The sequence below is a fragment of the Bactrocera neohumeralis genome, chromosome 3, assembly GCF_024586455.1.
Source record: "Bactrocera neohumeralis isolate Rockhampton chromosome 3, APGP_CSIRO_Bneo_wtdbg2-racon-allhic-juicebox.fasta_v2, whole genome shotgun sequence".
Classification (NCBI taxonomy): domain Eukaryota; kingdom Metazoa; phylum Arthropoda; class Insecta; order Diptera; family Tephritidae; genus Bactrocera; species Bactrocera neohumeralis.
In genome coordinates, this window is record NC_065920.1 from 57,130,955 (window position 1) to 57,157,094 (window position 26,140).

Below are 26,140 nucleotides of genomic sequence, written 5' to 3' on the forward strand. Positions count from 1 at the left end.
GTTGTCCAGTGAAGCCACCATGGTCGACGACATCATGATGTAACAGACGATTTAGACAAGGCACGTGATTTGTATGTAGCACCATTAGTAGCAGTATCAGCAGCGTTGAAATGTTAAAATTTGGCAGCGAGCAGATTGGCGTGTCATGTTGGCATGTTGTTGTTGGCCAGCGGCAGTGAAATTTGAAATGATTTTCATTTCGCGTTTGTTATTATTATATTAGATAGTTTAGAATGCAAGTAAATTTTAATGACAATCGGATTTTCCACGCAGACAAGAACCATCATTTCATATATGTAGTTGTTGAGTGTTGTTTTTTGCAAACGCCAAGAACAAGAATTTTGCATTCGGAAAAAATGAAGAGAAGTGAAATAATATTATATATACATATAGTTAATATTTATGTTTAAATTCTGTTCTGCTGTTTGCTTAGTAAAGACTGTGGTGTCACGTAATGTTATGTACTTGAACTTATAGTTACTAGAACTTATAGAGCTATATATAAAGAATATTCAATATAAAAAAAACTTCATAATCGAAGACATATTTTTAGGCACCTTGTACATTTTTCGTAGAAGACTACAAGGAATTAAATTTGTTTACAGATTTCATTAACTTAGACCTTCAGAGATATCTTCCTATAAATCAAAATTAAATTCCTAAAATATGTTTGTATATTTCAAAGCTCTTCCACTTACTTAATTTGGTAATTTTTATATTAAACCTGAGTTAGATTTTTTCTCCTAAACATTTATTGACCAAATAAAAATAATATATAAAACCAATGCAATAAATATAAATATAATATAAGACCTTTTAATTTAAATTTCGAGCGAAAATCCATTCTTCAAAATAGTTTTTTTCTAGGTTAGTATGACTATCAGTGACATCACTGCCAAATTTCAAATCAAAATAATGATTAGTGTTTATTATACGCTTGTTTTTCTGGAGTACATAAAGAACATTTTTTGATTTTTCTGTTCAGTGAAATTATTCAAGAAAGTAGTTCCCTTAAATTTTGTGTGTGGAATCATATTGCTGGTGCCGATACATTCAGAATGTAGGAAAAGGCTTTTGGTGATATTTATTTGCCACGACCAAGTGTTTTTGTTTGTTACAAATTATTCAGAACGAGTCGACGCGTTGACGGCAAACTACGTCCAGAACGGCCATCAACATGAACTGATGATCGACATGTCAATAAAATAAAAGAATTGGTGCTTGGAAATCGACGATTAATAGTCAGATATGATGATCAATCAGCCAAATATCGTGGCAATGTGAGCCGAATATGAAAAAACAACAAAAAAAGCAAACACGCAGTTATTTACATGGACAGAGGTGTTTCAACGGAGTTTTTAATTTATTTGAGATACGCTGACACCTTAGAGCTTATTAATTCCGTAATATAATAAAATTTATGCATAAATAAAAATTTACAATAATTTAAAATAATTTTAATATTTTTTAAATAAAATCGCTTGATAAAAAATAGCTAAAATAACTATATGATATTTCATCCCCTGACACCTGCATACTTACGATCGTTTAACTGCTTCGTTCTAATCGTTGAAATATTTTTGTTTAGAAATCTAAATGGGTATCATTAATTAATTTAAGAACATCAAAAAAGTAGTCGGTCTCCGCCAAACTTTACAGGAACATTCCCGGGGCCATTCTGAAGGTCACCCTAAAATTTCTGTAAAATCGTTCCAACCGTTTCGGTATATCAGTCTATGAGGAACATATACATAAAAAATTTCTCTTTTCCTTATATATATATATATATATATATATATTATACACAAAGATGTACATACAAAATTGCAGTAATATCAACAAAACTGGTAATAAAGAAATTCTCTTTTTGGAAGTCTTATTATATCGATTTTATCCATTTTATGCATTGCGACATTCAATAGGATACCTCATAAGGTAACCGATATTTATAAATAAAATCAACTCAAAGTTTGAAAATACATATATTGGGCATATAGTGTTAGGAGGAATATTAACCTACAGATAATTTCATTTATTTTTGCCACAAAGCCCAATTATTACCAGGAAATATTCTACTGGACCTTCAATAACATATATAACATATCGGACGATATTTTCGGTCAATTAGAGTTACTGAGATATACATATTCAATATCTGCAGACTTCAACTGTTTAAAAAACATGTCGTGAAATTCTCAGTAAAATTTTCATTTTTTTTAAGCATCTGCCAAAAATCCAATTTTCAGTTCTTTTTTCCTTTGTTCAAGTTCTAAGTTAAGGTTTCAACTAAAACGGGTATTTTCTCATTATAGATGATCCAGTAAGGAGTTATCCTACCAACGCGGGCACACCTTTTTTCCAAAGGATTACCGAAAATGACATCGCAATGGCCGAGTTTAAAAAAGGTTTTTCCAAAAACTTCAGAATTTCCTTGTTAAAGTGTATGTTTGTAACAATATTAAATTCTAATAAATTATTTAATTTTTGATATGACAAAATTTTTTTTTGAAAAAATACTTTTTACCTCGAAACCCATGTAACCCCTTAACGTCTTATTCCCTAACTTTATTTGTGTTTCATTTTAATATCGTAAAAACAAGGAAATTTATAAATGGCATTAAAATGTGTATGAAGTAGAAGGGGTTGTGGTTCGATTTTTCCATTTCAGCAATATATGCGCCTAAGAATATCGGGTGTTATGTACCAAATAAGCTTAAAATCGATCAAGCAGTACCTGTGAGTCCGACTGTGGGATCTAGGACCGACCGGGGGAAAGACCGGGTTTTTTAACAGAAAAAGTACCGGTCAACTAGGTACCATTCCTCGAAATTATATCAGAAATGTCTTCTGCCCTATAACAACACCAACAATACAATATGACGTTTAATCCTTCTGAAGAGTGTTTTTTATGAGTTATTGCACCTTCAGTAGTTTTCAACATAACCGTTAATATAGGAAGTGAGTGGGTTCTCATCTGATTTCATTCAATTTCATCTGCCTGGCAAGGTATCGAAAGTATTACTTCGCAGCAAATTTATTTATAAAGCATTTATATTTTATAAGCTATACACATCATATACCTTACAAGATATTACTAGTGATTTAGGGCAAGGGGTAGATACTGAAAATAGTTATGAAATTATTAACTATTTTTTCAATACGAAGATAAAAGTTCCATCGTAAAAAACTCTTAGCTTAATACCAAAATTAATATTAATAATTAAATTCCATTGAAGGACGAATTATAAAAAATTTATAGGAAAAATCTAGAACTTTTATTCGACCGCGCCATTATAATTCCTCTATGTATTTTCTATCTTCTCTAATGAAACGAAGTGCATTTCTTCTAAGTATATCTAGTTAAATTCTGCATTTGAAGTTTCTGTTTTCATTATTGTGTCAATGAAAACAAAGCAATAGAAAACCTGAGACCGTGGGCTATGAAATAGTATCACCGTTTCGAAAGGAAACTTTACTTTAATTACCACTACTTCCAAGATTGTTGGTTTCAATTATTTCAGAAGCAATAAAAGGTACGTCAAAAGATAGTTGAGTATGCGTACGTACATGTCCAACCCCTCGATGCGAAGAATATATGAAACATGTGGCGGTAAATTAAAGGGCATGAACGTGACATACGTGTCGTATACGTAATATTCGTAGTACCACTAGAATTTACATATGTATATCACAACTTAAGTAACTTAAGTATATCAGGCGTAGTTTTGAAAGAATCGCCAACTAGCGAACTACCAAGAACAACGGCGAATATACGCTGTCCAATTAGCACTTACTTTTTCTTCATCTTCACGGTCAACACAACAATGCGGGGATTAATACTTGGGAGTTTTGATTACTAGAAAGAACCGATGTTCACCGTTTGTAGGAATATTAACCCTACGACTTAACCTAATCCACGCCGTGCATATAAATTTTTTGTAGTCGTCCTGCAAAAAGGAAAGCGATATACGATGATCTTTTTGATTCATAAGAGCTACAGTTAGATCATTCATGGTTTCACGAATATCAGCCTTATTACCTCAACTAGTCTAAGGTCTATTTAAATATTCTGTGAGAAGAGTAAATTAATAATTTACAATTTAATTTCATATAATTTTTTATTTGCAAGTTTTTTGATAAAACCAGATATTCCCTCAAAATGTGTGAAAGGCAAGAAAAATCAAAAAGATGTGCTTAAAGTTGAAACTAAGAGTTTTTCAGCGATTTTTTTTCAACATAGAAAAGAAAAGTTTCAAGTGTTCTCGAACAAATAAAAATAAAGTTTGAAATGAAACACCCCAAGTACATATCCCTCTCGCTTAAATTTAACATAAATAATATTGATAATTCTTCTTATATCTATTTTTGACTGGCCTACATATGTCTGCCTCATATTATATTATACTTGTATTATATAAAGACAGTTTGACTCAATTAAGTTTGTTGCACTCACCAACAACATCCAGGTAACCAACTTGACTTTTCATCGGATCCGTATTGATCTGACACATATACCAGCCTTTGTCCGCTTCCTTAACGTCACGTATTCTCAATATCCAAGCACGCTTCTCAGCATGGGTTATGCTCATTCGGTTATTTTTCGTTATAACGTGATTTTGTATCGTCAGTATTGTTTGTGTGTCGACGCGCAACCACGCAATCTAGGCGATAGCTCAAAATAATCATATGGCGCACAGGAATGCGAGGGTGTGTGTTTATGTATTCGTTAAGCATAATGCGAGACGTGTCAACCCGTTCGACACAACCCATTCATTTTCATATTAGCAGATAGTGCATAGGCCGCAAGACGCACGCATTCATATGCACGTTCGGTCATTAGTTTGTTTTTGTTTATTTGTATTTACGTATTTTCATTTGTATAGGTGAGCCACGTGTGCCGGTTTGTTTATTTATCCATTGGACGTGCAAGTGGTTGTGTTGAATTTTCCACGAAGTTCCACAGGACGTTGGACACATGTGAATGCGTATGTGTATGTTAATATCAGTGAGGAAGGAAAACGAAAGAAAGAAGAAAATTCATGTGAAAATTGTTTGTTTATCGTTAGTTTAATGATTAAACGTTTTATTAGCCAGTACTTCGTATATATATATATATATACATACGTTCATACCTTGCTGATACATATATATATAAATATATTTGTATCATTAAAAACATATGCTGATGAATATATAGTATAAGTGTATATATAAATCTTATTAACTTCCTGATTGCTTGCGGTCGTTTTGAGTGTCTGAATGAATCAGCTACGGTAGAGTATTAGTACCTTTCTTTGAGGTTAAGGAGTTAAACAAGTTCATTAGAATGAATGACTTAATTTCGGTGGTCGAATTCGTGATCTATACATGTAAACATAGCCATATACATATTGTTATTGATTTATATACATACACATATTTATTTGGTATTATTTGTACCCTATTAATAGGTCAAGAAAAGCTTAGTGTTTATTTAAAGAACACATGTAGTAGTGTGACCGACTAAAGATAGAAATGTTTTAAGAGTTCATGTAGCGAAATTTATTGCATGAAACTTTGTTTTTAATGTTACATCCCTAAAAAATGAAAACTGTATAAAATTAATGAATATATACAAAAGGTTTAAGAAAGGTAAATTTAAGTTATTCACTATTTCTCAAGTGGCTTAAAAAGTTCTCCAATTCAGCAGCTATAGCGGCTTTCACTGTTGTTGAAATTAAAGAAAGTTCCTCGCAAAGACTTTATTTTGCTGATCTATCTTTGTATGATAGCAAATTGCTATAGTGGTCTTATCTGAACAAGTTCATCAGAAATTATACCGTCGTGAAGATACCTCATCAAATAAAAAAGTTCTCCATACAAGTACTTCATTCCGATCGTTTAATTTGTATGGCAGCTAATTGCTATATTAGTCTGATTTCAGCGGTTTTGACAAGTAAGCTGAAATGGACGTGTGCAAAATTTCAAACCAATATCTCGAAAACTGAGAGACCATAAATTAAAGCTGTCTTTGATGACGGGGAGTACTTGCGGTGCAACTCTGCGTTAACAAGTCTTTTGACGCAAGCGCCATGGACTCTTTCTTGATGGAAAAATTCCGCTTTCCATGACAAAAGATAATATAGCAACTTTTAGTTTTGTTTTCTATAAAAAATTGCGAATGTTTTCAAGTTTTAGATCCTTAAAATCAAAATATAATATATTTGCTAGTTGGACAATAATTTGTTATTTAATCTATTTACAAAATACTGCAGTAAAATTAATTTAAAATGTGCAGAACCAGACTTGGTTGAATTGAATATAGCGGCTATACAACTTTAATGAGGATTTTGCATCCTCTCTTATATATTATGAATTCAACTTGATGACTTTGCTTTTGCTCGTACGAATAAATATTTCCCGCTAATTACCCTGAATGTAAAGTATGCGTTCAACTCCCCAAGTAGGACAAATATAATAAAAACTTTATACGAAATACGCGCTCGTCATTACCTCATAAATGTTGTAATGAACTATTCTCAAAATAAAAGATTGTTATTCGACACCAATGAGGGCACTCAGAGCTACAATATCTCCATTGGAATACCGTAAGGCTCGGTTTCAGGCCCACTACTATGGAACCTAATGAACGACTAGGTGCTAAGGATACATCAACCATAAAATGTAAAAACAATCGCATGTACAGACGACCTCGTAGTGGTAGCAGTGGTTAAACATCTGGATGATATCCGGATCAAATGCAATACTGCATAAATGATTTGCGCCGATGGTTTGCTACCGTGAGTCTAGAGCTGGCTGAGTATAATACAGAAGTCTTGCTCATAAGCACCAGGAAAATATGATAAGAAATGAGATATTACTTTACAGCCACAGTTGAATTATATTGATGTGGGCTCAAAACTTAAATTCATGAATTACAGGAAATACGATATGTAAAGCTAAAAAAATCTGTAATATTTATGTAGGTAATGAGATCAGTTACTGTATGTGACTCCAATATGGATACAGAGCTAGACATAAAATCTTATGCTGACCAATTGACGCAGTGAGAAGGCTTTAACAATACGCTTGGTAAGTGCTTTTCGAACCATATTAAACGAAGCTGCTGAGATATTAGCCAGTATGGCGCCGATTGACATCCAGGGAGACGAAAAAATGGGGGGAGACAATCAAAAGCTTCACAATGTTCCATCAACGGTGGCAAACTTCATGCAAAGGACGGTGGACTCACAGACTGACTTCAAGCATACATTCGTGGATATATAGACAACATTGGGACCTAGATTTTCACCTGACCCAAATACTCAGTGGCCATAGGTGCCGTAGAATCTATCTATATAAGTCGTCATAACTTTAGTCCATATTTTACAACATGCACAGAGTATACATCGGTTTTCAAGTATAAGGGAAAATCTGTAAGCCACACTTGCAGATAGGCCCATGGTGGAAAATTTGACTGCACTTATATTCGATATCCTCTGTAAAATGGAAAGCTGTCAGCGAAGCGGCAGCTCCAGTTATATTAAGATTGAGATATTGAAAACAGATTAGGCGGCAGTCAGTCCGTACAATAGAGGAAACTTAAATGTCTACTTCTCTCCCATGAACAACTACCTAATCCAATGGTCCCGTGGGAGCGACATGAGATGGGGTAGGTTAAGTTTAGCGGATTGAAATTCCACACTGTAGCATTCCATCCTTTCTCTTACTAAAACAAAACAAAAAAAAAAACAAAAAAAGGAAGAACATACGAATATGCCCTTTACACATACACTTTGTGCATCTATGCCCAACATTTTTTCCAATATTTGAAACCCTAAAAATATGCGACTAAACCTGTATACAGCTAGAATGATATAATATATTCGTAATAATTGTAAAAACAATGATTATGATTTGTTGTATGGTTCATATGACTTTGTAGCACACACTTAGGCGTAAAAGTTGGCCGTAGCAAGAAAAGTAATACTGTTAAATGTGCTTTTACGACAACTTTTTACAATCAAGTAAAAGTGGTGTGAAAAACATTGTAATACTGTGGCTATATATTAGACTAGGAAGTTTACAACAATATCATCAAAAGTTTTACGTATATATAAACATATACTTTCAGAAACTAATGGTTTCTGTTGCAGCTATGTTTTATTAATATTTATAAATATGTTTGCAAGAAAATAGGTAGAGAAGAGTAGGGTCCATTGTTGTTTCTTAAAAGTGCATATACAAATTTACGTTCAAATAATCTTTTAGTCACTTCGACAAAACATTCTTTATTGATGTCACTCAACAATATATACTATATATTTCATTTTTTGGCCATTTGAACAAAATACTTGTATATTTCACAATCTGGGCATTTGAGCAAATTATAAACAGAAATTTGATACGGAACACAGCGTACTTATATATATCGGTACCCAATAAATCTTATGTACATATATCAATAGTTCGTGTTCTGAGAAATAAAGGGTCAAAAGTAAGCAAAGTGTTAAATCAGGTGCCGACAGTGTTGGTATGTGTCCAAAGAGATAAAATGAGCACACACGATTACCAGTATTTTTGACGCATAGCAAATTTACTTGTAAAATGGTTGAGTGCACTCAACGAGCATCAAGTATTTTCAATGTGCGTAAATGCCCGTTCTGAAGTTTGTGGTAATCATTGTACATTTGAGTGTATAATCTGTGAAATATGTTGTTTTGCGGTGCCGATAAATCCTTAGCAACTTTTGGGTTAATTGCTCTTTTATATGTTATCTATTTATCTATATAAATAAAAAAATTATTGGTTTTGGGTTTGTTGTTGGAATAATTGACCATTAGTTTGTATAGAAGTAAATTTTATATTTTTTTCGTCCACTTCATTCCTACTAATTCATACATCTCTTTGTATGTATATTTTAATATGTTTACTTTTCTTTAACTACTTACTTTGTAGGTTTGTAGATTATCGACAACACATTGCAGCACCGCCTCTCGGCCCACTGGTACCGTAACATTTTGTAATGGCTCACCAAATTTTGGTAAATCTGCAAGAGGAAGAGAAAACAAAATATTTTCTTATTTAGAGGTACAGTTTTTGGACCTTAATTAAATAAAAGTGTTCTTTAGGAAGATGATATTATAGTCCCGATGGTAGTATTTCAGATAATTTTTAAGTGTCATTAGAAAAGCAATTAATATATTAACTTTCCATATTTTTATTAGTTATTATTATTAGTATAAAGGAAATGGAATCTAAAACTAAAAATCAAAAATGTTAAAAATTTCGAAAATTAGCAGTTGATAAAATGGAGGGTCTCAAAAACTGGGCACGTACCCATACCTACAATTGCGTTATGCGCCTTACTTGACAACGAAGGTGCTTTGATGGATAGAGGCTGTACTGCGTAGCGATAGTTGAAACCACTATGGTGTAGAGTAAGATTCATCTTCGTACTACGAAGTGCTGCCCACAAGGTGGAGTTCAATACCCTCCACTATGAAGTCTAGTAGTAGATGAGCTGCTTGAGTTTCTTATTACAATAGATTCGGTGCCAGAAGTACGCCGATGAAATTAGCTCGAAGTAAACTTGAGAATACTCTCAGCGACATACTCCAAAACAAAAGTATTGTACAAGTAGGGCTAAATATCTATCCGTCAAAAATCTCTTTTGAACTTAAGGACCCTGACACTTCGTGGCAGGAAGTTGGAGGTGTCTAAAGAGGTGAAATTTCTTAACATCTCATTAGACTCAACCTTCTTCTTCTTCTTAATTGGCGTAGACACCGCTTACGCGATTATAGCCGAGTTAACAACAGCGCGCCAGTCGTTTCTCCTTTTCGCTACGTGGCGCCAATTGGATATTCCAAGCGTAGCCAGGTCCTTCTCCACTTGGTCCTTCCAACGGAGTGGAGGTCTTCCTCTTCCTCTGCTTCCCCCGGCGGGTACAGCGTCGAATACTTTCAGAGCTGGAGTGTTTTCGTCCATTCGGACAACATGACCTAGCCAGCGTAGCCGCTGTCTTTTAATTCGCTGAACTATGTCAATGTCGTCGTATATCTCATACAGCTCATCGTTCCATCGAATGCGATATTCGCCGTGGCCAACGCGCAAAGGACCATAAATCTTTCGCAGAACTTTTCTCTCGAAAACTCGCAACGTCGACTCATCAGTTGTTGACATCGTCCAAGCCTCTGCACCATATAGCAGGACGGGAATTATGAGCGACTTATAGAGTTTAGCTTTTGTTCGTCGAGACTCAACCTTACGGTGTAGAAATAACACTGTCCAGAGCAACCAAGGCATTCAGGGATATGCAAACGTCTAGTCGGCAGGTCCTAGGGCTGCAGGCCAGGTATCATCTGTGACTATATACTTTCATCGTAAGGCATATTGGCACTTATGGAGCGGTTGCTTGGGAATCAAAGGCAATGCTGCCGCTGAAAAAACTTGCCTGAGTCGGCGTTTCAGTGGCAATGCGCACTTCCCAACCGCAGCACTTGAAGTTTTGCTGGAGCTCACACTGCTGCATCTAGTGATCAAACAGACAGCGAAGCATTCTATGCTTCTCATGGCAACAGAGGGCTTTGCCAAAGCCAAAATAATTTCACTGGCCTTTCCTCCAAGAGACGGCATTATGAAGAGGGTAAACTTCACAAAGAAGTAGTAAGGTAGAGTGAAGTGATCCACTATTTACATACTTCTGATAAGCAGCACTATGCAGTGGCACACTGATGGCTCAAAAAATCGGAAGAAATTTGAACAGGGGACCGCATACCAATTTTTTCATACGAATGGGTTGTTTTCCGAAAATCTTTCAAGCAGAAGTCTTTGATATAATTCAGTATGTGGAAATCAACCTCCAACACAACTATCGCAACCAGTATATCACTATACGCAGCGATAGTTAAGCGGCACTAAAAGCGATCTCAGATTATGAAGTTAAATTGCTATTAGGGGACGATTGTGTAGGATGGCCGAGCCGCCTCTCAGTATGCAACCGTGTACAACTGATATGGATGCCGGGGCATAAAGGGGTTACCGGCGGCTTCTAGGATAATGGTGTGAGAACCATGCATTGTATTGGGATCTCACACCATGAAAGAGTTGCTCCTCACAGAGGAGAGAGTGGGGAGAGAACAGTACTGGCAGCAGGCAACAGGAATTACAATTCAATTACACAAATTACTAATGGGAGATTCCACCTAACATAGCAAAGTCTAGAGATATGAGCAACCTGCCCCGAGACAAATTTCATCTACTTGTTGTGCTCTATACTGGACACTGCTGGCTCAAGAAACACTTGTTCAATATCGACATAGTCTCTTGCTCAAACTGCCGGTTTGCGATATGGAACCGGAAGGTCAAGAACACCTGATTCTACATTTCCCAGCAATTTGTAGAAGAATGCTCAAGGCTTTTGGACCCATCTACGTGGAATGAAATTTTTTGATATAGAAGAGGGCACAATAGACCTTAGTTCACAGTGGAAAATCCTAATTATTTTCTATCTATACCCACAATTTCAAATCTCTTGGAAAATTGAAAACAAAAAATAAAAAAAAAATATCTAGAATAATGTCGAAATATCTCAAACTAGAGAAAAGTTGAAAAAAAATCCTTTCCCTACTCGCGACTGCTTGAAAAAAACAATGTTTGTTTCCGAGTGAGGAGTGGAAGCAAACTGAATATGTAAAGCAATACGGGATTTCATCAAGCACTAAAGCCCTTTTTTACGGAACACCATTTTACTCTTGTAAACAGAGATATTTTATATTTATTTTTCATACACTCTCACATGCTTTTGTGCTCCCACGCGGTGAAAACACCACAGAAGCATGAGTACGCATTTGTCAACAAAAGTGAATGATAAAATGCGTGAACGTAAAGCAATAGCATACGAACACGTACATACATATGTATATTCTTTTTCGTTCTCTAATATATGCACACAGCATGCAATGAAATGTCAAGTACTCAGTACCACGAGATTCTGTAAAAGCGATGCTGGAAGTGGAAGAGTTGAGGACTAAAGTGAAAAGCGATTTACAAGAGCGTAAAGATGTGCGATAAGATTAAGTACAGTCATTTATACATATGCGATTAACTGTTGCAGACACATACACACGTATGCCTACGTGATCATATTTTGTATAACGCACAACACATTATGCATTGAACATCTTATAGTTAGTTACAAATATATGTATATATAAATTATCAGCGCGATCTATTATTATTTGAAGCCGCAATGATTCAATAATAATTTTTTCTATTTTCATGCCCATAAATATTAGTAACATAATATTAAATCGCTGATAAGTTCTGATATCTGAAACATTTTTTGGTGGTAATATACTTGTATACTAAGCATATTTGTTTACTCACTTGTTGCTACATTAAGCATGAGTTCAATTTGGCAATGTCACAATGTAACGTATTGCCTATGATGAGAGCACAACTTTTCTAAGCGATAGATTCGTGGCTCATGAGACTTTGCAAGCTTAATCGCGGATATTGTTGTCATCGTCAACCAGTAAGCAATTTATAATACCAAAAACCGATGACTCAATAAATAAAAGCAATTGATTGCTGAAAAATGCACGAGGGAGTAATTTTCCACTATGACAACAATTGATCTCATGTTACTACATTGGATAAAAGCTATTTAAAAAACAGCCTTGGGAAGTTTTGCCTTATATCCTATGTTATTTATTGCGGTCGATGCAGAAGATCATCACTGCTTCACATGATGTCTGGAGGAAAAAAAGCGTTTTTTGGATACACCTGTCACTGGCTAGAGGCTGATACCTTAGAAAGAAAATCTGCAGCCTTAGCATGCCGCAGGTTTAAAGGCACACATTCTTTTGATCGAATAACAGATATTATTCGCGAAATCAATAGCCAATACAATATACCAGTCAGAAAAATAGTATATACCATAACCGACAATGGATCAAATTTCGTCAAGGCGTTTAGAGAATTTGGAGTTATCCCCAGTAAGTAATATCTTGTAAAACAGTTAAGTGCTAATAAATTATTTTAGAGAAAAAAGGTGAAAATGAGAGCGACAATGATGATAGCTCCGACAATGATAACCAGTCAGAATGGTCCGTCCCTCAGTTCCACCATTATACGCCAATTTTGTCAAAGCATTTTCGATGTGCTAGCCATACACTCAACCTTTTGGCCACTGTTGATTTTATAAAGCAATTGGATGGCTCAACAAATCAGGCAGTTCGTAGCATTCATAAAGCTACTTTCAACAGGTTAGAAATAAAAATTCGAACTTCCAATTTATTAAGGGTACTAATTTAAAGGCGCAAAACTTTCGCAAACTGGGCAAACTGTGCAATTTTAAACCCCCGCAAATGAAATGTGAAAATTTGTATTTTGTTTACTTTAATTTTGGTTTAAATTTGGTTTAACTTAAATATTTACTTAAATTTGAGTTTAAATTGTTCTTTTCATATAATTTACTGTCAAAAATTGCCCTAAATATAAAATTGTCCTCACGAAATATACTGCGAAAAGTTGTTCAAGCGCCCAAATATGAAACTTGTGTGTATGGATGAGTACCCTTATTATATCTATGTGTATTAACTTTTTACATTTTATTAACACAGATGTACAAAACTGTGGAATAAATGTAATAGGTCAAAATCTGCGGAAATAATAAAAACAGTTGTATCTTCGTATCTGGTTACGCCTTGCGTTACAAGATGGAACTCGTTGTACGATTCGGTTCAAAAGCTAATAGAAATCAAAAGCAGATTAAGTGAACTATGCTACAAGCTGGAAATTTCTACTTTTAATGAGGAAGAACTGGAGTATTTGGAAGAATATGGAAGAGTAATGCAACCTATTGCAGAAGCTATCGACTTCCTGCAAAGAGAACAAAATATGTTCTTTGGGTATTTCATTCCCACTTTAGTGTCTATCAAAATAAAAATGCGACGTTTAGATTCTGAAAACTTAAAATTTCTTAAGGAAATTAATATTGAAATGCAATCAAAGTTACTGGAAAGGTTTGAAAAATATTTTCGTCTGCACTCTGACTCCTGGGATGCAGTTATTGCAGCAATCATCATTCCCGATATCAAATTAAAATTTTGTAAAGTCTTGTTGGAAAGTGCTGAGTCATACACTCTAGATGATATTCGAGAAAAAGTTAAATCATATGCGCTGGAGTTTAAAAGACAACCGGTAGAAGAAGGAAATAATTTACAGCCATCCATAAGTGCTAGTACATCATTGCTCGATTTCGATGACGAGTCCACAGGTATTCGATTTAATGAAACCAACCTGCGAAATTTTTGTAAATAACTTCCTTTTTCAGATGAAAATCAATGTATAGAAGTATACTCCCCCGGCGGAGCTGTAGCAACCGAAGTAATTTTGTACTTGAATGACGCTGATAGAAGCATTGATGCTTTGCACCGCTTTCCTATTATAAAAAAACTTTTTTTAAAATACAACACACCTCTTCCTTCCTCTGCGCCAGTGGAAAGACTTTTTTCCTTTGCTGGAATTGTCAATCGATCGACAAGGCAAAATCTCACCGACCGTAATTTTGAAATGTTGGTATTAAAAAAAGCAAATAAAGAATGAATTATGTGTTCCTAATTTCGGTGCGGCATAATTAGAAGTCTCTACTCAAATATATGGTTTATTTTGAATATATTGCCTCATACTGCTTCAGCTTATACATATACATATGTACATAATCTTATTTTTATCCTTCAAGAAACAGTGTTATGTTACTGAAAAATGTTTATTATCACTAAAGGTTTTCACTATCACTAAATATTTAGTGGTAGTGCAATTTGTTTTTCACTATCACTAAATTTTCAGTGATAGTGGATTTTGCTGTTTAACTACCACTGAAGAAGTAGTGCTAGTGAAACCTTATTGCATTTATTTTTTAGTGCACTATGCCCAACCCTGTTCACATCAAAACAGGGTATCAAAAGTTGGCGTGACTTATTATTGGACGGCACGCGCAGTTTTTTGTCAGAAAAATGGAAAAAATTTAGGCAGTGTCGGTAATGATTTTATTTTGTTGGGAAATATTTTATGGAAATTCCGAATCGTACACATCGTATTCCGAAATCGTACACATTTTCACAAAATCTTCTTTTCAACATATGTATGTATATGTATGCACAATTCATACCATATTACATACAGTTGTATAACAAAACACCTTTATTACCTAAATTTAAATACGGTTTTTACTACTTACTATTCATCACATATTATGTTTCATACTCACCTTTGTCAGGCAATAAATTCGTAGATGCGTCATCTCTAATATCCTCGAGCAACTCTTCGTGATGTTTCATCTCTACAGTGGATAAGGCAATCAAGTAGCGATTAATTGAGTTCAGTGAAATCATGGCAATATCATGTCGACGGCGATGTCACCAAAAGCGCATCAGTGAAAAACCAGCACACGTATTAAGAGATGACAGCAGCATAGTTGAGATGCCATAGTTTAGTCGTCGCAAGCACACCAGTTTCAATTAGATGGTGGATGAATTAATGAAAATAGAGCAAATATAAAAAAAAACAAATATGTTAACTCAGTACATGCTTTTTCAATACATGTGTATAAAAGATACGATCTGCTTCTCACTTTAGATATATGTATGTCTCAAGCCGAAATAATAAATTATATACATGCCGTGAGTAAAATATATATAAGTTCGGAGTAAATTATTTATCATTTCTTGCGCATAATCTCTAGCAAAAATAAGAAAAAACGTTAACGTCGGTAGCACCGAAGCTAATATACCCTTCACAGGTGCATTTCTTTTAGTAACTATGTGTCCAGTTTGTATGGCAGCTATATGCTATAGCTAACCGATCTGAACAATTTCTTCGGAGACAACACTGTTGCCTTAGAAAGTAATCTATACCAAATTTCGTGAATATATCTTGTCAAATGTCAAAGTTTTCCACACAAGAACTTGATTCCGATCGTTCAGTTTGTATGGCAGCTATATGTTATAGTGGTCCGATATCGGCAGTTCCGACAAATGAGCAGCTTCTTGAAGATAAAATGACGTTTACAAAATTTCAAAACGATATCCTAAAAACTGAGGGACTAGTTCGTATATATACAGACAGACAGACAGACGGACGACAGACAGACAGCTCAAACAGACGAACATGGTTATAATCGACTCAGCTCAACATACTGATCATTCTGGGTGTTACAAACTTCGTGACAAACTTAATATACCTTGTTCAGGGTATAAAAATATTATGCAATGTGAGATGACTACTAAAAGCATCTATTTAAAAAATATTGGATTTCATTTATTGGAAGTAATGTCAAAGCCGAACAGCCATATTTTATCTTATTGAAATTATTATTGTATATTTTTATTTATAATGCCATAACAGGTACTAAAATATATAACGTAAAATAGAGTTAAACCTTTGCATTTATATTTCATAGATTCTCATAGTAGTTATAAATGTGTCCGAAACTGCATTGAAATAAATAAATGCTTTTCATTTAATTTGAAATACCATTGATACAATTAAGTTCTGAATACATCACTCAAATGCCCTTCACGAATTCGTTTGCAGGAAACAATTCGATGAACCCAATTCTTGAATACTTTTTCCCCCAAATCAAGACACACAAGTATAGTATGTCATGAATAGCACGTTCCATACTGACTCCTAAGGAGAGTCTGCTTTATTGCTTCAGACCAATGACTTAAAATAACCCCACAAGAAGTAGTCTAATGATGTTAAATCACGACTTCTTGGAGGCCATTCAATGGTAAAATTATTGAAAAAAAAATTCGGTTGTTGCACTTAATATGTGGCACGAAGCCGCGTCTCTTTAGAACCAGATGTTATCAGCATCAACTTCTTCCAATTACGGCCATAAAAAGTTGGCTATAACCGATCTATAGAGCTGTCCATTGACAATAATGATGCCATAAACTGCATTGCGAAAGAAGTACGGAACGATGATTCCACCAGACCAGAAAGCACACCAAAATGTCAATTTAGGTCAATGTTAACATTATTTATGAAAAAATATTTGGATATTCTTCGCACCAGAATCGAAAGTATCGCACTGCTCAGATGTCAAAAAGATAATTTTCTTAAAAAAATTGTTTTGAAGCAGTTCCAAGGCAAAATCAGCAAATTTACGACATTTGCGGTGATTCAATAGCTTCAGTTCTTAAGTGAAAACAATTTTATATAGATTCAGTTCCAAGTCCCTTCTCAAAAGCCACCAGGTTGTGATGTGAGAGAGTCACAATCCTTGTGAACGTATTAGAATCCACAAATTGTGGTCTTTAAGAAAACTTGTCTGAACGGCAGCAATATTGTCATTATTTCTAGCAGTTCTTTGTCGACGAATAGATAGCACATGTGGACGATTATTACGACCATAAAATTGCAAAACGCAAGAAAAGTAGCAAATGGTGAACGATCATTTTGATAATAAAATTTCATAATTTGTAAACCTTAGTCTTGCTTATATCTTTCCGTGATGAAATTGTAAACACTACGGAATACAATGAAAAAAAAACTACAGACCATGAGATATTAAAAAACGACACTTAGAAATAAATCATATCATCCCTATTAGAAAACCCGGTATATACAGAATTTAGTGCCCAACAGTCCAACATAAACATAAACGTAAATACCGGTAGTAGTGAAGATAGAAGTAATTGCAGCCTTTTATGCAGGATAAACTGGTATCTTGGCAAGTCCGTTCAATCAGCAAAATCAAGTGATTCCCCATCAAGAGCAAAAAGTATATTAGCTCGTGCCTGCTTATATATGTGGGCGTAAGTATGTAGGTTTTTTGTGCTTTAAAGGACATTTGTGTCGAGTCATAACATTGCATATACGGACAATGCAGCCGAATGCAGCAAAAATTATCAGTAAAATGGCAGACAAGTAAGCAAAGGACTGGTCACATTTAAACAGTATATATGTATGAGGGGAAGCCAAGTTATGCAAACAATTCTGTTTACAATATAATGTACATACTCATATATTTTTATGAAGCGTTTTGTTTTATATTCTACTTATATAAGACACTTATAGTTGTGAATATGTCTACACGTAGTACGTTGTATTTTACTAAGACTACCATGACTTCCCATGAAATATCAACGCGCAACAAGTGGTTACATAAGCACTTAGTTTAATTGACCTTGACATTATATGAGCAACAATTTGCCGCATAGTTGCTTGTTGATTTCCTTTCAGGTCAGAGAGTATCTATATAATTTCTATATATAAATTAATATGATTGAGAACCAAATAGAGACATAGGATGAATTCCTTGTTGTTATTTAGAATATATTGTTCGGAATATTTAGAGATAATTTCTAATTATAATGAAATGTGGTATGGATATCTCTATAAGCAAATACTTTAGTGCCTTTTAGATTTAGTCCTTTATTTGGACCCTAATTAACCGATGCATTTGACAGAGTCAAGGCTTCAGTAAGAAGCTTAACACTTTTTCACAATTACGAGTCTGTTCTGTTATTTGCAGGTCATAACTGGGATTTGATTTTACAAGTTTGAAAAAAAACTTGGTTTGTTTACAAAGCAAAAATACACGTTCATATATACACCTGCCCGTAGATATTTTTCATTGCACTATTAGACAGAAAATGCAGCTCAGTTGTTGTAGAGCAAAGAAAACAAATTTATCAAGAACAACCAAATGAAGCTGTTTGTCGAAAGTCTGATGCTTTCAATATCCTCGTTGCTCTATTTTCATTCATTCTTGTTGTTGTTTTGTAGGTTGAAGCAGGAAATAAACGTTTTTAACGCTATATTGTCTACATATGCTTCAGCTTCAGTTACATTCAAGTAATCAAATCCACAAATCGTTTGCATATACATAGACGAAGGAAAGCGAATCATAGCATACCCTAAGGCGTTAAAATACACACTTAGTATTACCATAAAAGGAACAACAGCTTCTGCAGTCAAAATTGTGTAACATCAAGTGTTGCCAACAATTGAGGAGCAATGCAAATATGTGTGCTGAGAGTAAGTTAATATGGCTTGCTTAGGTTAAGACGAAATGATCATACTAAGTTAAAATGGTATGAAAATTGGGGAAAACATTAACTTAAACTGTTATGGAATTATGTCAGAAAAAATGGTTGTATATAAAAAAATTAAAGAACACTTGGTTAGTTAGTGTTGCCCATTAAGGTATTTGTCAGAAATTATTTTCAGCACATCTACAGAATGACTTCAGCCAATGATATCAGTGGTCTACCGTGATTTTGTCGCCGTAGATTTAATAACTATTTTGGGTATATTTGGCCTCATAAATCATACACTATCAATGATTTTTCAGATCTGTTCCCTTTTATTTTGTATATTTATTTCCATTTTAGGTACATTACAAAAATTAGAAATCACACAACATAATAATATATTTATTTAAAAGGGCGCTTTTGTTTTAGAAACTAAGGATATATTTAAATTAATAGAGAAAAAATTATGTCAAATTTCAATAGAACTCCTTTAGAAAAATGTATTTTATAATTTTTCAGTTACCATATCAGTGTCTTTTTAAGCACCAGCCGTAAATTGACAGCATATGATGATCCCATCAACCTTGTTATGTTACTTTAGAATTCGGACTGTCTCAAACCACAACCTGACGGATTTTGAAAAAAGATTTTAGCTTGCATCCGTACAAAATTGTTTTCACTCAAGAGCTTAAGCCGGTGAACCACCGTAAATGTTAAGCTTTTTTTGATTTGGCCTTGGCATAAATTGAAAACAAAAACGATTTTTTTAAGAAAATCATTTTCCTCGATGAGGCACATTTCCCTCTGAGTGATGCGGTAAATAGAGAAAACTTTCGATTCTGGTGCGAAAATAATTCACAAATTATTTATGAGCATTTTTGGTCTGATGGACGGACGAAATGAAGCTGGTGACATCGTTACTGTCAATGGAGAGCGACATAGGTCGATGATAATTCACTTTTTTTGTCCGCAATTGCAAGTGCTTGATCTTGACAACATCTGGTGCCAACAAGTCGGAGCTACGCGGCATACATCACGTGCAACAACCGAGTTATTCCGAGAAAAGTTTGTGGGTTCGATTATATCTAGAAATTGTGACATTAAGTGGCCTCAAAGAAGTTGTTATTTAACACCATTAGACTACTTTTGTTGGGGTTATTTGAAGTTACTGACTTTAGCAATAAACCAGACTCTTTTCAAGCTTTAGAAATGAGTATTGAGTCTCCTATTCAAGGCATACGACTTTATTTTATGGAAAATGTACACGAGAAGTGGAGCCATTTTGAATGATGTTATATTTTTAAGTTAACTACGTTGATTGCACCTCATCGCAATTGAACTTCATTAATTACCAGTTGTTTGTTTTCAAAGAAATCATATACCTCTTTTTGGAAAACCCTATTAATATTTAAGTCTGTGAATATTATGGTACATATATTAATTGTAGAAATCTATTTTGTGCGTTCATTACATTTCCCCCACAAATGTAATTCGTCTTTGTCAGTTTTAATAGAATTTTGCTACTAGTTGAAATATCTGCAACTCCTCTCGACATATGCGATGTGAAATATCCTGTGCTCTTATAAACATAAACTCGAAATTTATTTAAGAAAAGCATACATTTATTTAAATGCATACCTTTATACCTATACTTATACAAATATACGAATACGAGAGGTGCCGAAGGCTTCTGAATTCTAATATTTCATTCACTTGCTTATATTAGGACATGATTTAAATTGCAAGCTAAGAGAGTAAAAACAGAAACATCCGGAGCTTTTGCAAAAAAAAATTAAACTTGGGAAATAACGAACACATAAATATGTTTATATACACTATAAATGTGGTCATTTGTGTACACATGTTAGTTTATAATCGGTTAGATGCAATTCAGGCATGAAGAATAAATATTTACTCTGCTGATGTGCGTGCACGTTGCGGAGATGAAAGATTCACCAAATATTTTGGTCATATAAGTTAAGTGGCTTAAATTGTTGATATTAAACTGCAAATATAACATGTAAGGAAAGGCTAAGTTCGATTGCAACCGAAGATTCTATACTCTAGCAACTTGCATGAATCAAAGCCAAGGAAATACCTTAGACCGCTAACCAGAGGTTCGGAATCCAAACAATTTTATATATACATATGCTATTTAATATAAAACTCATACAATGACTGATGTATTCGGCATAAGGTTTGTTAAAACAAAAAAATCATTATATATATATATTAATACCATATACTATTAACATGCCATATACTAATAAACAATCATATGGAGAAAAGTTAGCCGGATGTTAGAAAATCCTGATATTAGTAAAGATAAAAAATCACGATTAAGTCAATTTTCGCTCAAATTTATTTATTTTGGGCACAAAGATTTAATGTTATGTGTAAAGCTAGGTTTTTTCTTCTTTTCATTGAGATAACTCACACATTGCCCGATATATTATATAAAAGTCACTTGACCGAAGTTCGAAAATCTTTATAACAAAGAAAATCATTATACATAAGGTAAGTTTTGACCCGATTTTCTACCCATTTTTGACATGCATAAAATATAAGTCAGTCGGATGTTAGAAAATTTCATATTAAATATCTCACACATTGACCAAATTTGTTTTTTTCAAAATTAACTGTTCATGGAGATGCATGGGATTTCTTTTCATTGAGATAACTCACGCATTGCCCGGTATATGCGGTACAAAGTCACTTGGAAGTTCGAATTTCTTTATATTAGGTATAAAGCTAAGGGAAGTTTTCTCGATTTAACCCATTTATAATATCGTCCAGTTTTCACACCGGCTTCCAAAAGCTCTCATGTTTCTGTTAAAATTTAGTTCTTGCTTATTTAGTTATTGGTTTATGGCGTTTTTAGTAGTTTTTAACAGTACCATTGCCCTTTTCTACTGTGATCCCCTGCGCCAAATTAGAATTTTATATATTAATTTAGTCTTTAGTAATTGCATTTTATAAGTTTTCGGTTAATGGTGTTTTGTGGGAATGGCGTGTGACGCCCATTTACGAACTCTTAATTTTTTGTGAAGAAATCTCAATTGTGACACAAGTTACAGCTTGCAAGCATGGACGAATAAATAGACGGTCACTCTGATTTCAACTCGTCTATTCATCTTGATCATTTATACATATTAATAACCCTTTATCTATCTCGATTAATTTTAGGTGTTACCTGCAAGCGATAGATGAACAAAAGTAGCAACAGGTTGCAAGGGTATACAAATCTCATACCATATTAATGATTTTATTAATTTTAACTCTCAATGGTCGATGCTTTTGGATACTAACTAGTATATTGAGTCATACCAAGTAATACAGGTAATCAGTTTTGTTTTTAGTTCTCTTTTTATTTAATTCCACTTAATGGATATATGCGTTTCGAACAATTTGAGCAAGATTTATTGTATTGATAATTGTTGTTGTAATAGGCTGCACAATAATTAAGTATTTTAAGGGATAGTTTACTGGCTTAGAGTTATTTTTATTATGTAGAAAGTGATCAAAAAATCTACGGTAAATGAACAAAATACATAATTTTTCACGATGATGTAATACATGGCGTATACGTCACTTGCAATTGTAGACACTGCGTTTATATTACAGAGATATTGTTAAGTACTTATTAGAGCGATATTTGTTAAATACACTGCACTGTTGTAAAAAAATTTTTTTGAATAAATATATGTATGATGTGTTTATAGCTCTTCACGGGGGGTGTTTTTTTACGTGGCGGGTCCCAAACCCAGCGCACAACCCTATGTAGGGAATGTTTCGCCTTCTCACTTTAGCTCGCCTTCGAACGGATGTTCTTAGGCTACCCAGAGGATACTTGGTCAAAGACCGGAAGTAGTGAGCTGCTTGAGCCATGTGTAAAAGAATCGTTTCTGGCCACTCCCAAGTGAATGGCGATCAGAGAACTTTCCTCACTTGCGTGAACTTCTACACATGACTCCATCCTCCTTTCGGAAAGTGCAAAAGAACAGCTGGTACGACAAGGAGTGCCGTGTCGCAGCGGAGAGAAAACAGGCTGCCTACCTCGCAACGTTACGATCGACCACTACACGTGCGGGATGGGATAGATACCGAGAGTTGAAGAGGGAAGCGAGACGCATTTGTAGACAGAAGAAGAAAGAGGCTGAAATGCGTGAGTACGAAGAGCTTGATAAGCTGGCCGACAGGGGTAATGCTCGAAAATTCTACGAAAAAAAATGCGGCGGCTTACGGAAGGTTTCAAGACTGGCAGCGTACTCTTGTAGAACCCCCAAAGGTGATCTAGTCACTGATGCCCAGAGCATACTTAAATTATGGAGGGAACACTTCTCCAGCCTGCTGAATGGCAGTGAACGCACAACACCAGGAGAAGGAGAACCCGATTCCCCAATCGATGACGATGGAGCAGACGTTCCATTACCCGACCATGAAGAAGTTCGAATAGCAATTGCCCGCCTGAAGAACAACAAAGCGGCAGGGGCCGACGGATTACCGGCCGAGCTATTCAAAACGGCGGCGAAGAACTGATAGGAGCATGCATCAGCTTCTTTGTAAAATATGGTCGGACGAAAGCATGCCCAACGATTGGAATTTAAGTGTGCTATGCCCAATCCATAAAAAAGAGACCCCACAATCTGCGCCAACTACCGTGGGATTAGCCTCCTCAACATCGCATATAAGGTTCTATCGAGCGTATTGTGTGAAAGATTAAAGCCCACCGTCAACAAACTGATTGGACCTTATCAGTGTGGCTTCAGACCTGGAAAATCAACAACCGACCAGATATTCACCATGCGCCAAATCTTGGAAAAGACCCGTGAAAAGAGAATCGACACACATCACCTCTTCGTCGATTTCAAAGCTGCTTTCGACAGCACGAAAAGGAACTGCCTCTATGCCGCGATGTCTGAATTTGGTATCCCCGCAAAACTAATACGGCTGTGTAAACTGACGTTGAACAGCACTAAAAGCTCCGTCAGGATCGGGAAGGACCTCTCCGAGCCGTTCGATACCAAACGAGGTTTCAGACAAGGCGATTCCCTATCGTGCGACTTTTTCAAGAAAATAGTTCGAGTCGCAGAACTAAATAGAGAAGGTACCATCTTCTATAAGAGTGTACAGCTGCTGGCGTATGCCGATGATATTGTCCTTTGCGCTTTAGCCACGGCGAATACCGCATTCGATGGAACGATGAGCTGTACGAGATATACGACGACATCGACATAGTTCAGCGAATTAAAAGACAGCGCGGCTACGCTGGCTAGGTCATGTTGTCCGGATGGACGAAAACACTCCAGCTCTGAAAGTATTCGACGCAGTACCCGCCGGGGTAGGGAAGAGGAAGACCTCCACTCCGTTGGAAGGACCAAGTGGAGAAGGACCTGGCTTCGCCTGGCATATCAATTGGCGCCACGTAGCGAAAAGAAGAAACGACTGGCGCGCTGTTGTTAACTCGGCTATAATCGCGTAAGCGGTTGCTACGCCAATTAAGAAGAAGAAGATATGTATGATGTGTTTACTTTCATCACTTGTTTTCAATATCCACATATCAGTTGTGCAGTCACTTGTTTATTTACTTACTATATTCAGCCAAATAAAGCATTTTCACTTCCCACTTGCTATTGCATTCGCTTTAAAACTGTGAAAGTTTGGGGGGAAAATGTGTACTAAAAACTTCTGATAAAACTTAAAACAGTTAAGACAAGTCGTGACACATTACAATGATATTATAGTTGCCTGTCCTCTGTCCATTTAAAAAACTTCATTTCTTCAAGTTCTTGCCAATGCGACCTAATCTTTACTTGTGTTATCAACTATTCATAAGTCATAGCCAAGCAATCCGTTAAATTTGGATATACTACATATATATTTGAAAAAGCATGTACACGGTTTGTCCGAAAACTAATAAAACCGATTTTCTTCCGCCGCGATTGCACTTTGAAGAGTGCGGGCACCGTCTGGATTCGGTAGAGTGGCAGTGTGACAAGAAAATTTGAACATGTGAGAAAGTGACTCCCAATTTTTAAATAACGTAATCACAGCCTGAATTTGCCTGAAAATGCCGATGAAAGGCAAGCATTTTGAGACGACAGTGTGGATCCAAGCAGTATGCACCTCGGCTCTGAAGGCTATATCGGAGAATGCCTTCCGTAACGCCTTCAATGCTTGGTAAGCTCGTTGGCAGCGCTGCATTGATGCAAAAAGAGCCTGTTTTGAAAACTTTTAAAGAATTGTAATGATTTGTTCAATAACTTTTTGTTAATCGACTAAGTCCGTTTACTTTCCAAACATACCCTGTAGAAAATATTCCTATTGAGAACTTAATTTTTATCATTCCTTTTGCATGGCAACTATACGCTATAGTGATCCGATATCGGCGGTTCCAATAAATCAGCAGATTTTTGGGGAGAAAAGGATGTATATAAAATTTCCATATCTCAAAAACTAAGGGAATAGGTCAAATATATATCGACAGATGGGAAGAAAGATGGACATTATTAAATCGACTTATCCGGTATAAAAAATGGAGCATTCTTTAAATATATGTATACAAATTTGAAAATTTTATATTTTGAATTGTTCCACACACAAATAATATCTTTATTTGCATTTTTTAAGTCTTGAAATACTACAGTGACACATAGTGTCATATACCAACTCCCGCTTATAAATACATTACTGTGGTCAGGTGATTATATTAATGCCATTGTGAAGTGACCAGCCGACTAGCCATTGTTACAGGCTATTGATAATGCTGTGAAACAATGTAAAACAAAAGATTAAATAAATTTAAATTTTATTCAACCGCCGCTCAGTAAATGTTTACACGCGCGCAGACAAAAGCTAAATGCAAACAGTTAGACACTGGCATATTCTGCGGTCTAATTTTTTTTTGCAGCAATCCTTTAATGCAGATAAACCCACACAGATGTACAGCTATGTGCAAGAAAGTAGTAGTGTTGGTGGGTTCTAACTATAGAAAAAAAAAAAGTTAAAAGCACACACATGAATTCTATAGGATTCATTTAAAAAAAACTTAGAAAATAGTCTGTTCACGTAAATAGTTTCCCTTATTTTGTTGAAAGAAAAACAGAAAA

General features: G+C 35.1%; 1 protein-coding gene across 28 annotated transcripts in view; it reads right to left on the bottom strand.

Annotated features, from left to right (window-relative positions):
• The window catches only part of LOC126753767 (hemicentin-1-like), a 297,631-nt gene that overhangs the window by 157,093 nt on the left and 114,398 nt on the right, over window positions 1-26,140 (bottom strand). For 24 of the 28 annotated variants that reach the window (XM_050465454.1, XM_050465451.1, XM_050465453.1 and 21 more), the window contains one exon: window positions 15,257-15,328. In XM_050465454.1, the coding sequence (XP_050321411.1) occupies window positions 15,257-15,328 (72 nt within the window). Of the gene's footprint in view, window positions 1-4,453; window positions 4,662-8,930; window positions 9,029-15,256; window positions 15,329-26,140 lie in introns of all 28 variants that reach the window. The other 4 variants (XM_050465459.1, XM_050465441.1, XM_050465439.1 and 1 more) reach the window with 2 other exon arrangements.